This window comes from Chelon labrosus (genome assembly GCF_963514085.1).
Source record: "Chelon labrosus genome assembly, chromosome: 10".
Classification (NCBI taxonomy): Eukaryota; Metazoa; Chordata; class Actinopteri; order Mugiliformes; family Mugilidae; genus Chelon; species Chelon labrosus.
Window position 1 is genome coordinate 23,916,936 of NC_140360.1, and position 15,249 is coordinate 23,932,184.

The 15,249-nt window shown below is 39.0% G+C and overlaps 1 protein-coding gene across 1 annotated transcript; it reads left to right on the forward strand.

Moving 5' to 3' along the window:
- Positions 1-1,358: 1,358 nt before the first annotated feature.
- On the forward strand, positions 1,359-9,122 carry LOC311494099 (uncharacterized protein). The gene is made up of 3 exons (XM_084552965.1): positions 1,359-3,644; positions 5,555-5,630; positions 5,827-9,122. The coding sequence occupies exons 2-3, from the start codon at positions 5,556-5,558 to the stop codon at positions 7,675-7,677; spliced, it is 1,926 nt and encodes a 641-aa protein (XP_084409091.1). The 5' UTR covers positions 1,359-3,644; position 5,555; the 3' UTR covers positions 7,678-9,122.
- The last annotated feature ends 6,127 nt before the right edge of the window (positions 9,123-15,249 follow it).

Sequence of the window (15,249 nt, forward strand, 5' to 3'; positions counted from 1 at the left end):
GTGTTCACTCTTCAGCAGGTCTTTACGTGGCTCTGACTCTAGTCTTCATAATCATCATATTATCTGTGGCTTTGCTGATTTTCTGCAAGTGGAGGACGACCATGAAACCAAAAGGTGAGGTTGCAACTATCACTTGAGAGGACCATACATGAACTTCCATTCATTTCATGGAGATTGATCCAAATATGAACATAAACAAACTGTAACTTCTCAGTAAGTCTTCTAGTAAAATCATTTTAGGAGAATCCTGGTTGACACCTTTGTGACTTAAAAACATCCTGATAAATGTTTAAACTTGTTAAAGTCGCACTAAAGAACATGGACTACACAAACTGTTCATCAGTCACATTACCATCAATAAAGCCATGTACAAGTGTTTTGAGTTTGTGCTGAACCCACCTTTAATCATCAGTATAGTGGCTAGTTCTAGCAGGTTATGTAGTTAGATTAAAAATATCTATCTATCTGCTGCTGACAGAACGACTGGAAATAAACATGATGGTGTTTGTTTCCTCTAAAGGAACTAGATATATAGCATCCAAGTTTCACTCTGCTCTTTTTCTCTTTATTTATTCATTAAGTTCATTAAGTCACAGGATGACTGTGTTGTTGCTTCCTGTGGTTCATTTTATTTTCTAATCATCATGGTCCTGTTGGTTCAGCAAAAACAGAAAGTTTGGTTCTGGTTAAGACAAAGTGTCTAGAAGTCTCTTAAAGTCACCTTATTTTATGAAGTATGTTTTTCAGGGTCTCCCATGGAAACAGTGTACACTGACGTCACAAGGGTGAGTCTGAGTCAAATACTAGAGCTTCATTGTGTTTGTGAAAGCAGCAGATATTGACATAAACCATACTTCTGTTCCTCCTCCTGCAGACCAACCAGGTGTATGAGGAGATCAGAGAGGACAAACAGAGCAGTTCACCTCCTGTGGGAATATCTACAGTGTACACCTGCGCCAAATACACCAAACCAAACGGAGCTGAAGGCTCAGATGACTACAGCCTCATCCAGTGTCGTCAGGAGGGAAGAACTGTAAGTAGAACTGTGGTACAGTTTCAGTTCAGTGGTCAAGAAACAGTTTGGTTTGTGGTAGTGTTATCAGTTCTGAACTAGGATGAGGTAAAGCTTTGTGCTGTGGTCCTGTTCTTTTTTCCAGCTAATTAATGTTAATATTTAAAAAAACAAAAAACAAAAAAAAAACATGTTCATTCATTCTTTTACTTGATGTAACAGTTTCATCAGCAACAGTTAGAGCTATTTTGACTGTTGGGGAATAAACTTCTATATTAGTATAACTTTTCAAAAGCACCTTAAACCATGTCTATGACTTCAGATAGTTCATGAACAGCTTTCTCTTCACTTTGGGTATGTCTTGGATCTGCAACAAGAGTAAAACCACTGAGATCATATATTTGAAAATATGCTGAATCTGTTCTCTCTCTGCTGTACAGTGAGGGTGAACTTTTAGCTGTTTCACTGGTCAAATTAATATTTCACAACTATAAACTTTGTGTTTTGAAACGAAGAAATTATCTTCGTTTCAAAACACACGTTATCTTTAAAATCTGTAAAAATCAAATGAGGAATACTTTGGAGACTCCAAAAGAGTTAACATCCTAGGATTGCAGTTTTACCTTAGCTACAGTCTAACATACTGTACGTACAGATACCAATGCATCTGTAATAAAACAGACAATATTCAAACTCTATGCTAACAAATGTGTTAGACTTTCATACTACTGCAGTATCTCTGCCAGCCAACCAGTACTAATGCTCAGAAATGGTGAAGAGTCTAGTTTAGTAAAGTTTATTAGCTACACCTAGTTAAAACTAATACGTTATAATCATGGGCGTCGCACCCGTGGGGGATGGGGGTGTTGCAACACCCCCACTTTTTCAACAAGCTGATTTCATCCCCCCCACTTTTTCCTAAGGTATTAAACCGTTTGCCCGCCCTGGCTGTGTACCAGCGTACTGAAATGGAGCGCACCTCAGTCCCTACAGGGGTATTCAACTAAAACGCAAAGAGGTCCAGTCAGAAAAAATTTATTCAAGCAAAGGTCCGGAACATCATGTCCTTGCATTAGTGTGTATCAATATCTGCGTGTAAATAACAGAGAAATAAACATTTTATAAAACATTAACATTTTGACAATATTTGTCAGTGCAGAGATACAGTATCCCTCTCAAGTGCTGCATTTCAAAAAAAAGAGAAAAAATAAATAAAATGGCTCTGGAAAAATTTGAATCTTCACATAGAGCTCTTAACTTAAGAGAAATAAAGTGTAGCAGCAGCTTTTATCATTTTTCTTTAACTGTCTCACACCTTGACAGAACAATGTCAACCACTTTAACAATACAAATCCTAACAATTAAACACTTCAGTTTCTTTGTCTTTCCCTCTTATATTCCACTTCTCTTCTTTCTGTTACTCAGTGAGAGAACTGAGTTAATACTTCACTTTTCTTTGTGGCTGATGATGCTGACATAGGTATTTGCTTTATTTTGTTACACAGCTCTTCTTTTTGTTTTCCTTCATATAAGGTTTCAGCCACTGCACTCATGCACTCTTTGACAACCCCCCCATCAGTAAATGGTTTTTTGTGTTGACCTAAAATCCAAGCAACTCTGAGGGAACATTCATGAGCACATTGTTGGGCAGTGAATGAATGGGTCAAGATCCTGGTGGACTGGTCATACTGGGCTCTGAGATTGTTTATTTTCTGCGACCTCAGGTCAGACTTAAAGGGATAGTTCACCCTAGAATGATATTTCGCTCATTATCTACTCACCCTCATGTTGACTAAGGGCTGGAAGAAGTTTCAGAGTCCTCCGTCCCTTCTCTGAGTTACAGGGGGTCTTGGTGTAGCAGTGCATTTCAATGCAACGGTTGTAAAGGGACACCAGAGCTCTTCGTAAAAAAACACACACAAAAAAACATCCAAATACCTCCATGATGCTCGTATGTAATGTCCGTCTTGTGCTGAAGCCCCAAATTGCGTAATTGTCCCGAAAAAAATTAAATAAGTCCACATTCCAAGCATGTTTGTAGCATTAGCTCCGAGTGTTGTTGTCCCGGCTCTTCCGCTGCCAGCGCGCATGCGCAAGGTTCGCACTGAGACTCGCTTCCTTGTTTACCCCGGCGAATTGAGCCAGCCGGCGAAGGACCAGAACCGCCGTGCAACGAGAGAAGAAGAAGAAGAAGAAATTAAAAAAAATTAAAATTAAAATTGCACGAAAAAGTGTTGTCCCGGTGCAAGGCAGGCTATTACGGGCTGCTTCTAGTCCTTCGCCGGGGTAAACAAGGAAGCGAGTCTCAGTGCGAACCTTGCGCATGCGCGCTGGCAGCGGAAGAGCCGGGACAACAACACTCGGAGCTAATGCTACAAACATGCTTGGAATGTGGACTTATTTAATTTTTTTCGGGACAATTACGCAATTTGGGGCTTCAGCACAAGACGGACATTACATACGAGCATCATGGAGGTATTTGGATGTTTTTTTGTGTGTGTTTTTTTACGAAGAGCTCTGGTGTCCCTTTACAACCGTTGCATTGAAATGCACTGCTACACCAAGACCCCCTGTAACTCAGAGAAGGGACGGAGGACTCTGAAACTTCTTCCAGCCCTTAGTCAACATGAGGGTGAGTAGATAATGAGCGAAATATCATTCTAGGGTGAACTATCCCTTTAAGAGGATATGCTCTGTCGAAATCTTTGTGTTTAGTATCATAGTGGCGCTTCACATTGCCACTTTTAATTAGCGCTACAGTCTCTGAGCATATCAGACACAGCGGTTTTGTGCTGCCTGAGGGAAGAATGAACAGAAACGAGTCCGTCCATTCCGGATTGAAAGCTCTATTTTCGGTATCAACTTTTCTTTTCTTTGACAGGGCCATTTGTGTGTGTGTGTTTTTTTTTTTCCGTCGTCCCCGACTCTGACCGTCTTCGTCTCTCTCCCCCCGTCTCACTCTCTGCGCGGCTGTTTCTCTCCCTGATCCCGACTCACTTATCTCATCGTCTTCGTCTCTCTCCTATGGAAGCCCATTTCCGCCACTTGATGAAAAAAAATATGAGACACTAAGTCATAATTATGAGATAGCTAAGTCATAATTATGAGATACTAAGTCAAAATTATGAGATAGCTAAGTCGAAATTATGAGATACTAAGTCATAATTATGAGATACTAAGTCGAAATTATGAGATAGCTAAATCGAAATTATGAGATACTAAGTCGAAATTATGAGATAGCTAAGTCGAAATTATGAGATAGCTAAATCGAAATTATGAGATACTAAGTCATAATTATGAGATAGCTAAGTCATAATTATGAGATACTAAATCGAAATTATGAGATACTAAGTCGAAATTATGAGATAGCTAAGTCGAAATTATGAGATACTAAGTCATAATTATGAGATACTAAGTCATAATTATGAGATACTAAGTCGAAATTATGAGATAGCTAAGTCGAAATTATGAGATACTAAGTCATAATTATGAGATACTAAGTCGAAATTATGAGATAGCTAAGTCATAATTATGAGATACTAAGTCGAAATTATGAGATACTAAGTCATAATTATGAGATACTAAGTCATAATTATGAGATAGCTAAGTCATAATTATGAGATACTAAGTCAAAATTATGAGATACTAAGTCAAAATTATGAGATAGCTAAGTCATAATTATGAGATAGCTAAGTCAAAATTATGAGATACACTCTTGCTGCGTCTTAAAGTCATACCACATGTGATGGGGTTTGTGTGAATCGGTCCAGCTCCTGTCATAATAAGTAAGTGGCCTAAGTGATAAATCAGTGGATCACACAATGTTGTTCGGGATTTCTATTATATGTCCTGATGCTTTTTTTTCAGTAGTATAGTAGTATAGGTGGTAGCCGTTGCAGTGCTAACAGAAAGGCTAGCCTAAGTGCTAACCCAGCAGCCACTCGTAATGTCTCCATTCAGAATTTTGATCACAGACTAATTAGGCATAACTTTATTGATAGCTTGCGCTGTAATACTGCATTTTACCTGTGATCTGAGCAATATCTTTGTGACTTGGACCTTAAGACGCGGATTTTGATGCACAAATGAAGGTACTATCGACAGTCATTTAGTCCCTTAATGTCAACTGCTAAGATGCTAATATTTGGTTTCTGAGATGTCTCGCCTTCTTTTAATGTTTAGGTGACTGCTAACATTTTTTTAAGTGAATCCTCTAGTTTTGATTTTTAAAAGCTGACATGTACCAGTGTGAGTTACTAAATCAAATCATTAAGGTGACATCCAAGTCAGGCTAAATAAAGCTTCATGCTAAAGGGAAACTATGCAAGTCTGGTCGCTTTTCCTCTGTTTTGCTAACCCACCGCCTGGCCATGTGCATTTGTTTACAACGAAGCCGGCGAAAAATCCATCCATGGAGCGGTGAATGACGTTATATAACACATACCATGTTACGACGTGTATATGTGTGTAGTGTTAACTGTCATAAACAAAAGATTGCGGGTTTTGTTAAATGACTACCGTCACCTTCCTTGTACTGTACAGGATGGATGACCTAAGTACATTCCTGAGGGAGAGAAATGTCTCTGAGGAAACAGTGGAAGCCCTGGAGAAACAGAAGGTGGGCTATTTAACTGTAAAGCACCGATTTCAGTCAAACAGCTTAATACTTTTCATGGACATTTCTTGACTAACAACTTTCTAGTAGTTGTTTCCTGAAACTCAACATAACTAGGCTAGATGTTATCAACAGTCACATGACAAGGTCATCTAATCAGGATCACTGTTTTTTAACCAAATGCATTTTCCATATTTAGATTGATGCCAGCACCATACTGCTGATGACTGATGAAGAACTGAAGCAGTATTTGCCATCCTATGGGGATCGCCTAGCAGTCTTTGCATTTTGCAGGCGCAGGGATAACAGCCCCTGCAACACTCGCAAAACAAAACTGTATGAGCGCTTAAAAAACAAACTGTCTAAAAGAAAATCTTGTGAAGGAGAAAGTAGCTCACAGGAAGGCCAACCAAGTCAGAGAAGGAATGCTATGAAGACAATAAGAAAAATTGAAATGGGATGGATGCATTATGATAATGAAAAAAAGGTTTTCAAGCAAGTGAGAGCCAAACGAGGAGGGGGAACAAGAAAACTCGACGTTTCAAAGGATGCTCAGAAAAAGGACTTGATACATGAAGCAGCTGGCCTCTTCTTTCCAAATGGGAGAAATAATCTGGGGTCCTTAACAGATTTTGAGTTAGATCTCACAAATTATCAAGAGATCCCACTTGATGAGGTGACCACAGTTGGGAAGTTGTACCAGGAGACAAAACTTCCTCTTCTTCGGTTTTATCTGACCACACAAACAAAAGAACACAATGACAGACCACACAGCCCAGATTTGGCTCCATCTGTGGAAAGACAGGAGATTGAGTCCTCTACTGCACTCGTTAATGTTGCAACATCCCAACCATTAGATACATTTGAAACAGTCAGCCCTGATGTGCTATTTGTTGGAAGTAATATAAGTGATGAAAGTTTGCAGTTTGCACTGTATGAAACAGATGGCAACAGTGAGGATGTTTTTGAGAGTAGCAACATTGTTTTTGTTGGAGACTTTTATGAAAATGAACCACAGAATTTGGATGATACATTGCCACAAGCCACGCCATCTAATGAGAGAGTGAAGAAAATATTGGTTGTTCACAGGGGGCAGGTATTGCGAGAGCTCATTGCTCATTTCAGTGATGATGGACTTACGGAGGCTGACATTAAAATCCAGCTTGTACTGCCAGATGGAAAATCTGAGAAGGCGTATGACGATGGTGGAGTTGTGAGAGACTGTCTCTCAGAATTCTGGACTGAATTTTACGAGCAGTGCACAGTGGGAAGTGCTTTGAAAGTACCTTTCCTGAGACATGATTTTGGACAGCAGCAGTGGGAGAGTGTAGGTCGAATAATTGCTTTTGGATGGGAGAGAGAGAAATATCTTCCTGTGAAGATTGCACCCGTCATATTAGAGCAAGCTGCTTTGGGTTATGTGAAGAGTGATTTGGTGGAGAATTTCCTTAAATACTTGCCTGAATCTGAGCGTACAGTATTTGAATCTTGCCAATCAGATTTTGACACTGTTGATCAGGAAGAATTAATTGAGATCCTTGATAACAACAGCTGCAGGAGGATACCAACAGCCAGCAATGTCACTGAAATTCTCCAAGAACTTGCCCACAAAACGCTTGTCCAAGAGCCTGCGTATGTGATCGAGCAATGGGCAACAGTACTCAGCATGGCTAAACACAGCCTTCAGGAAATCAGCACAGTGTATGAAACACTGAAACCAACTGTGAGAAAGGTTTTGAAGTCCCTCACCTTCCCAGAGGATATGAATGTCCACCAGAAGGACATTCAAAAGCACCTCACTACATACTTAAAGAACACTGATACGCAGCACCTGTGTTTGTTCCTCAGGTTCTGTACTGGTTCTGATCTGTTCTTAGGGAAGAACATCATAGTTGAGTTCACTCAGATTCAAGGTTTCCAAAGAAGACCCGTGGCCCATACATGTGGCTGTGTGCTGGAGCTGTCAGTCCATTATGATAACTACCCAGACTTCAGCTCTGAAATGAACAAGGTGTTGTCCTCCAATGTGTGGGTAATGGACATAATCTAACTCAGTCAAGACAGTATTTGTATATGATCCATATACAACATAAAATGTTTATTTCCTGTTATCAGTGACCATGTGTCCATCTGTAAAACATTACAGTGTTGAAATTGTTGAACAGGTAGCTTTACAGTAAAATGACAATATATTTCTTCTCAGCCGGTCATTTGCTAAGCATAATAACATATAACACAGTAGTGAAGATCAACAATGGCAAACATATTAATTTGACTTATGTTACTTTGCACTTTTGAGAATCTTAACTATCAAGGTCTGCGCAAAAATGTTTTTATCTTGTCTTTGTGGGGTTTTTTTGGAGCCACCTGACAATACTTTTTTTTGTTAAGTTACTTATGAACATTTGGCTGTCTTTAACGACAGTTAAGTTCTAGACCACATGTTTTTGTGCAAATACATGCCTCAAGGAAAGGTCTTCTTCATCTTTTTCTTTGATAATGCTCATATAAAACACATATTCTACTGTTGTCTTATTTTTGGCTGCCGTGGCCAAGTTTTCCCATCAGCAGCAAATGGTTAAAAATGTTTAACTGTCTTTCTTCAAATGTTCTTGTTGATGAATTTGTCACAATTACAATTGTTATCCTGCACTGTGTGGTGATGTTATTTTACTGACAACATTTAGAAAAATGTTATGCTATACTGTACAAAAGATGTAATACACTTTTATCAGATGCAGACAATGCTCTACTTAAAAACTGAACATAACCAAAGAAATAAACAAATGCATTTACGTATTAAAGTGACACATAAGGTGTTTGTGGCCCATAAGCCTACTTTACTCCCTCAGCCCATCATTAATCAGTTGGCGAAGTCTAAGATACAGGTCAGTAATTGCAAACACATCATCAGACATTTCCAGGTTGTGCTCAGCAATCAGTTCCGTACATAAGTGGAACATGTCCTCATCACAAGGATAGTCCTTGAATCTGCAGTCCTCTCGACAAATTTCAGCCTTCATTGGCTCAACTGGCCGCAGGAAATCCTGTGCCCCATAAAGACTGGGGACCACATGCATGATGGAAGGGCGACCATTGGGAGCCCGAGGGTTGTTTGATCTTCTTATCCGATGGTCATTCCAGGCAGTTACAACTGCATCAAGCTCCTCCTGCAAGACATAGAATAAAAATATTTCTTAGAGAGTAATCAGTGTGTTTGGGCTGTTATCTCATTAGTGAATTAACTATTTACAGTGTTATTTTTTCATGTGACTTTTTTCACTTAATTAGGCTTAAATGTAGGCTAAATGACCTTTGTTTACACACATACACAAACACACACACACACACACTTATTTATTACAGTGACTTTACAACATGTTTGCAAGATTGGGACGCTTGTGTGCGAGTTGGCGAATTGGTTCTAATTTCCGCCAGTAGATGGCAGTAACAGCTTGTTGATGTGGGTGACTGTCGCTGTGATTCCTCCTCGTAGGAAGTATACTCACGACGCGCTCCTCCCCTGATCCTGCTCAAGTAAGTTAGCAATATTTTATAATTTTATTGATACTAAAGATAACTGTTATGTTTTGTGCTTAACAGAGTTTATTCAATTTTGATAATGTTTTATTTCAATTATTTAATTTAGTGGCACATTTTCGAGCATACAGTTAACGGTTCATTTTGGGGGAAAAACGTCTGCTTTACCGTGAGAGTAATGTACGTAAAGAGTCCAAAATAGCGCCGACCGAAGGCTGTTAAATTAGTCTTTGACGCCTACATTATTAAGGCCAAATGGCATTACTGAAATAAGATGCTGCTCTTATGTGTGTTAGGCGGTTTAGAAGTCATGGTAGAGTAGGCTATACTTAGTTCTATAGAGCAAGCTAACGTAAGAGATATGACAAGTACCGGTATCTCCGGTCTTACCCCGGGCTAATGTTAGGTTGAGAAGCGAAAATTCTTTAAATACCAAAAGTTTCAAAAAAATAAACTCTTGATTAAGCATGATTAAAATAATTGTGATCGCATATTTCTTTCCCGACTTTTTTCTCATAAACATATAATAGGAAATCGGATAAAAACTCGTTCTCCCGTTTTTCGATTTACAATTTCCAAACGAGAAACGGGAGACGACTGGCTTCCCGTTTTTGATTGCTTACATCAAACAAAAAACGAATAGCCGCGGCCCGCAAAGTACTCAGCCCTCCATCTCTGTTGCCTGGAAGTTTGTCCATTCTGTTATATTTTGAAATTTCCCGGATGCTCTGTGCGTTTGACTTCCTGTTTGGAGTGATCTTATCTACGTGTATTGATGCGTTGTGTAGGCAGACAGGCTCACATCAGCTGTAACATTACTGTAGGAGGACCGAGGGGAGAAGGAAGGTTATGATGCTGAACCATGTTCTTCAGTATTTATAACTTTCACTCAGTGTTTTGATGTCAATAGTATGATTTAATTTATGGAAGAAAATGAAAAAACAACAGATTTTTTAAAATTAATTAATTTTTGCTTTGTTTTACAGGCAATGCATCAGTAAGGGCCTTAATTTGGGTCGAGGATTGGCCTGTGTCTTCTCAGGTAGCCCGTCAGATCGTCCAGCTCAGCGCAGGTGAATTTTTTTTGGGTCTACCACTTGACTTTTATGTCCCATAACCCTCAGGATCTTTTAAGAAATTTAAAATGACTGTCTTACTGCGTCCAACCTGCAGCGATGGCACGTTGACCTTTGACCTTGCTTGTGCACCTGAACAATCCTGCCTTGTTCAAAGACAGAAAGTTTTTTTGCATTTGGTATCAGGTCATGACAATGTGAATGTCTGACAGAAAATGACATGAAAGCCAGATCTTAGCATGAATTTTGACTTTTTAAGGCTGTGGTCTTAAACTTTTGATCAGCTGACGAACAGCCTGTTTGAGTTTAATTGCAATTGTTTAATAAACTGCCTAATTTATGTTTTTGTTGCTTGCTCCTGTATGTTCTTTTTGTATTTTGAAGTTCTACTTATAATCTTATTATGATCCACTACTGTGAAATGCGAATACTTGTAATTTTTCCCACGACCAAGATTTTGGTCAGGAGCGTATACTGTCTTTCGCTTCCATAGAGTCATGCTTTATCCTCTTTGGATGTATATGGGTTTATTTCTATATTAACTGTTCTCCGTATTGGTTATTGAGCAGAGGTTTGTGGGATTGAGGTTTAGACTAACTAAAATTAAAGTAGAATATCTTATTTAAAATTCTGCTGATTAACAGGTGATTTCTGTAATTTTACTGGCTTTTTTTATGCAGCTTTTTTGTTTGCTTTTATCTTCTTTTTTTACAGTTGTATTCATAATGAAATGAAATTAAAAAGAATAAACCTAAACCAGAGACGGTCTTGGCTTGTTTTGCGCCCTGGTCGAATTTAATACAAATAACTTGAAAAGAAAAATAGGTGGTACTGTGTCTGCTGATACTGCAAGGAGAAGGAGATGTAGGCCCAATGTAAGAGTAATGTAAATAAGTTTTTCTCATTTTTCATTTAATTTACATTGTTGGAATGACAGATCATTCAGACGTATCATCTGTCAGTCAGGTCATTTTGGAGCTGTTGGATGAACCAAACTGATTTGTAGCCACTCACATGAATCAGTTAGTTAGTAGGCTACCTGACATGGCAAAAGTTCTTTCATCTCTGTCATTCCAGTGAACTGTTGCAGTTTTTCAGGTGGCAAAAGTCCTTTAAGCGCCGTTATGCACACCGTGCGTTTCCTCCAGTGCGCCCCTCTCCTCCCTCTTTACCTTAGCTCCCGGACCTAAACTGTAAGACCTCACCACTGTCTTCACCCCGTCTCTGATCACTCTTGCCAGGACTTTGATCCGACCGTGGCCCGAGTGTCCCACCTGAGCGCTGTGCCATTCTCACCCCCGGTCCAATTAAGCGGTTGGTGGTGCGATTGATTTTAATTGCATTAGTGGCCTAGGATCCAGACTTTCTCAGCAGCAAGCTGACGTGCTTGCACAAAATACGGTACACCCACTCCACTAAGACGTGGAAATGAGCGGTAGGTTGGCGCAAATAAAAGCGATAATATATTATAGAAACAGCTGTTTTTTTGTTTTTGCGCTCACGCGCCCTTACTCAGATGCGTCCCGGGCGCTCGCCAACGTCGCCCATATCAAAAACTGCCTCTGAAAAAGCTTGTTTTCTGTGACTTTATTTAAGTTACTCAAGATGTTCATGTCATGCGTTTTAATTTAATTTAATATAAATTTTCATTACTTTAAGCATGCAGAAGTAATTTTGGACTAAAATAACATTTTTATCTGCCTACAATTTACATGTAGACTTCCATTTAGGTAATGGTTGATTCTGTATTGATTCAGTTACATTGTTTCAATGTAAAATCAACTATATATATATATGTATATATGTATATAAATAAAGGATTCCTGAATCTTTCTGCTCTGCAGGTCAGGATTAATAATTCGTATTTATAGCTGCTTGTTAGTTAAACCAACCAACAGTGTAAAATTGGCAAGCAATAGGTTTTACTAGTATACTGTACCTGTATGGTATTTTGGAAGCAAAACTGGATCAGTGATTTGTCAATGAAGCTGCCAGCAAAATGTCCATCTGCTTTCAGTTGGTCAAAATGGTCCATCCAGAACTGGGTGCATTCGCTTCTCAAGGTGCACCACCAGCGTTCGATTCTCTGATTACCAGTACTTGGACCTAAAGTGACACACTCTGCTCCATTCTCATCTTCATCTTCTCTGTTGCAGAGAAACCTCTGCATCTCTGCAAGGTGCGTGTTTTCAGTACCGTGGTCTATCCTGACTCTTTGTGGGCATCCACTGTTGTCACTCACGGCATCAATAAAATACCCCGCAATAATTCGGGGATCGCTGTTGGTATTGAACGCCTCGAGCCATATCATCTTCCTAGAGAAGCCATCTATGCACCCACTAACACATATGCCGTAAGGCTTCAACTTGTCATATCCGTCCACATGCCAAACATAATTCGGACCACGGCTGACATAAATGCGCCGTCGCAAACGGTTGCGGGCACGGAGATCGACCCCATTTGGGTCCAGCAGTCTCATTATCTGGCGCACGGTTTCCCTGTCAGTTATCAGTCCTGCCATCCAACATTTCTGGTGCATCCAGCGGTACCCGTGCTGTTTGCCTGATGTTTGCAGCTGCTCAGATATAAAGGAGGCCACCTCTGCTTCATCTGCTTTGTGTTTTCTCCGCCATAGCTGGTTCCTCTGCAGCTTCCTCTCCAGCGTCCGAAGGCTTAACCTAATATTGTGTCTTTCTTCCAGTAAGGTTAAAATCTCCCTATTTGTGAATCCACGTCTGAAGTAGTCCTCAATAATGGCATCCATTTTCGTTTTAGCCTAAGTATGACTTTAAGACACAGCAAAAGTGTATCTCATAATTATGACTTAGCTATCTATCTCATAATTATGACTTAGCTATCTCATAATTTCGATTTAGCTATCTCATAATTTCGACTTAGTATCTCATAATTTCGACTTAGTATCTCATAATTATGACTTAGTATCTCATAATTATGACTTAGCTATCTCATAATTTCGACTTAGCTATCTCATAATTTCGACTTAGTATCTCATAATTATGACTTAGTATCTCATAATTATGACTTAGTATCTCATAATTATGACTTAGCTATCTCATAATTTCGACTTAGCTATCTCATAATTTCGACTTAGCTATCTCATAATTTCGATTTAGTATCTCATAATTTCGACTTAGTATCTCATAATTATGACTTAGTATCTCATAATTTCGACTTAGCTATCTCATAATTTCGACTTAGCTATCTCATAATTTCGACTTAGTATCTCATAATTATGACTTAGTATCTCATAATTTCGACTTAGCTATCTCATAATTTCGACTTAGCTATCTCATAATTTCGACTTAGTATCTCATAATTATGACTTAGTATCTCATAATTTCGATTTAGCTATCTCATAATTTCGACTTAGCTATCTCATAATTTCGACTTAGTATCTCATAATTTCGATTTAGCTATCTCATAATTTCGACTTAGTATCTCATAATTATGACTTAGTATCTCATAATTTCGACTTAGCTATCTCATAATTTTGACTTAGTATCTCATAATTATGACTTAGCTATCTCATAATTATGACTTAGTGTCTCATATTTTTTTTCATCAAGTGGCGGAAATGGGCTTCCATACTCTCCCCCCGTCTCACTCCCTGAGCGGCTGTTTCTCTCCCTGGTCCAGACTCTTCCAACCGTGTGTTAATCGTCTTTGTTCCTCTCCCTGTCTCCAAATCACTCCTCTGATCGTCTTCTCTCTGTGTATTGCTTTCTTTATCGTTCTTTCTGTCTCTCTATTGTCCTGTCCTTTTCTTTTGACTTTGCCGCTGTCAACGGCCGGGAATGCCGAGAGTTGATTGGCTGAGAAGCATCACGTGGGATGACTTAACTTGTACGCGATTGGTCAATTCATTTCCTAGTGTTTACAACGGCATTGGTAGTAAAAAAAAAAAAAAAAATTAAAAAAAAAAGCTGCGCTCGCTTGTTAAAACTATCCCGTAAAATGCATCTACCGTATAAAATAGATTATAGCTCCGGGTCCGTACAGGATTATCTCTGGGTCCGGACTCGGACCGCGGTCCGCCAGTTAATGACCTATGCCCTAGACAGTTAGATTGATTGACAGCCATCCAGCCAATCACAGTCATTTGACCAAATCCACTAGTCCCGGCCGCCCGGCAAAGTAAACGCTAACACGGAGCTGCCGACCCGTCACTCGCAGCAGCAGACAGCGAACAGAGCAGAGGTATGAAACGGTAATTTAACTAGTTAATAATGTAGAACTTTCTCTGTAAATAACGAAACTATTAAGCAACCCAGGTGGCAAACAAAGTTAATGCAAGCATTATTCTTTTTGTTATGAATGCCAAAAAGGAAAGGCAGCAGAAGATTGACTTATTTTTCCACTCAAGTTGTCATGTAATTAGGTGACAGGAGGGAAACAGAAAGCTGTCAATCCACAAATGCACTAATTCAATGGTATAGTAGTACTGGCAATAAAGCCATGTAGGTGTTCATTTACGTAAATGAAGACAATGAAATGCAATAAAACTATTAAAATCTTAAATAATAAGAGGAATAAAATAATAATATAGAGTACAATAAAGGCTAGGATGAAAGACTAGTTAAAACAGATTAGAACAACAAAATATATGTGAAATAATTAATAAAAAGCAGATAAAAGAACAACAAAAGAAAGGAATGATTCCTCATCAAAATCAAGGCTGTTGAGGTTTGTTCTAAGTTTACATAAAATATTTCAACACTTCAATGTTCAGGAATATTAACATTCAGTTCTTTATGTCGGATGAGGAAGGGAAGTCCAGGAGTCAGAACAAAGGAGAGTATGGAGAAGATGAGGGAGAGAACAGGAGAGAAGAGAAGGAGAACATAAGAGGAGAAGAAGGGGAGAACATGAGAGGAGAGGGAGGGAACACAGTGTTCTTGTCACTCACACTTGTTCTTTAATAAAACATAAATGAACTGCTTAATACCATGGTATGTGATTGTTTGTGAATATATATCTTGGGTTAT